General features: G+C 44.6%; 1 protein-coding gene across 1 annotated transcript in view; it reads left to right on the top strand.

Moving 5' to 3' along the window:
- LOC109969118 (leucine-rich repeat neuronal protein 3-like) overlaps positions 1–376 on the top strand; it is an 18465-nt gene extending 18089 nt beyond the window's left edge. The window contains exon 3 of the mRNA XM_020615794.1: positions 56–376. Coding sequence (XP_020471450.1) covers positions 56–376 — 321 coding nt within the window. The remainder of the gene's footprint in view (positions 1–55) is intronic.
- Positions 377–886: the final 510 nt, after the last annotated feature.

The following is an 886-nucleotide window of genomic DNA, read 5'->3' as shown; positions in this document are numbered from 1 at the left end:
TGCTGATGTGACAGAGTACCACATCAAACAGCTGAAGCCATCCACTTGCTACCAGGTTTGTGTTGAGGTCACTGCAGCACAGCCTGGATACAGCAGGCACTGTGTTAATGTGACCACAAGGGAGGTAGAGGTCCCACGGCAAAACACAGAGAACTGGGACAGTCTGGTGGTGGCTGCTTGTGCTGTGTTTTTAATCGCTGTTGCCGTGGCTTCTGGCGTCATCTGCACATCTCTCTACAGCCAGGTGTTTTACAGGAAGCTCATAGCAGGCCCGGTGCCCAGCACTCATTCCTCCTCTTCTTCTTTCCTGGGATTTGGTGGATCTGGGGTCAAAGTGAGGGCAACTGTAATAGACCTATCGGGTGACTCCATTTAAGACGTGTGTGCGTATCGTCAGTGCACTCTGGATTAGGATGGACACTGGTCAGTGTAATTTATGCGCCCACTTTTGATGATTTCTGATGGGACAGAGCAAAATTCATATATGTTTCCTTAATTGGCCAAAGGCAGAGACTTTTTTGTAGTTCAAACTTCTACCATTACAACAAGCTTACTCAGACAGATGTCTGACTTTGATCTACATGGCGACTGGTCATTCATGCAGTGCAACCAGAGCACAGCACAGGAGCCATTCTGTCGTGAATACCTTGTGGAGATGGGTTTGATGTCTGTGAAAAGCATTTTCTTTGCTGTCTTACATTAGATGGTGCCAATCAAAGATGGTTTATAATAGCAGAAAAACAGTTGTTAGTCTAGTGACAATAAAACCGACTATAATGTAAGCAGTTTTATGAACAAATAAATTTTTCATTCAACCTGTGTGGCATCTTTTCTCCTTAAACCTGGACACTTTCTCCAACAAACATCATTCAAATGTGTATTGCCA

The sequence above is a fragment of the Monopterus albus genome, unplaced genomic scaffold (genome assembly GCF_001952655.1).
Source record: "Monopterus albus unplaced genomic scaffold, M_albus_1.0 scaffold170.1, whole genome shotgun sequence".
Taxonomy (NCBI): domain Eukaryota; kingdom Metazoa; phylum Chordata; class Actinopteri; order Synbranchiformes; family Synbranchidae; genus Monopterus; species Monopterus albus.
The sequence above is the reverse complement of the archived record's forward strand: the minus strand, read 5'-3'. Positions and strand labels throughout refer to the sequence as shown.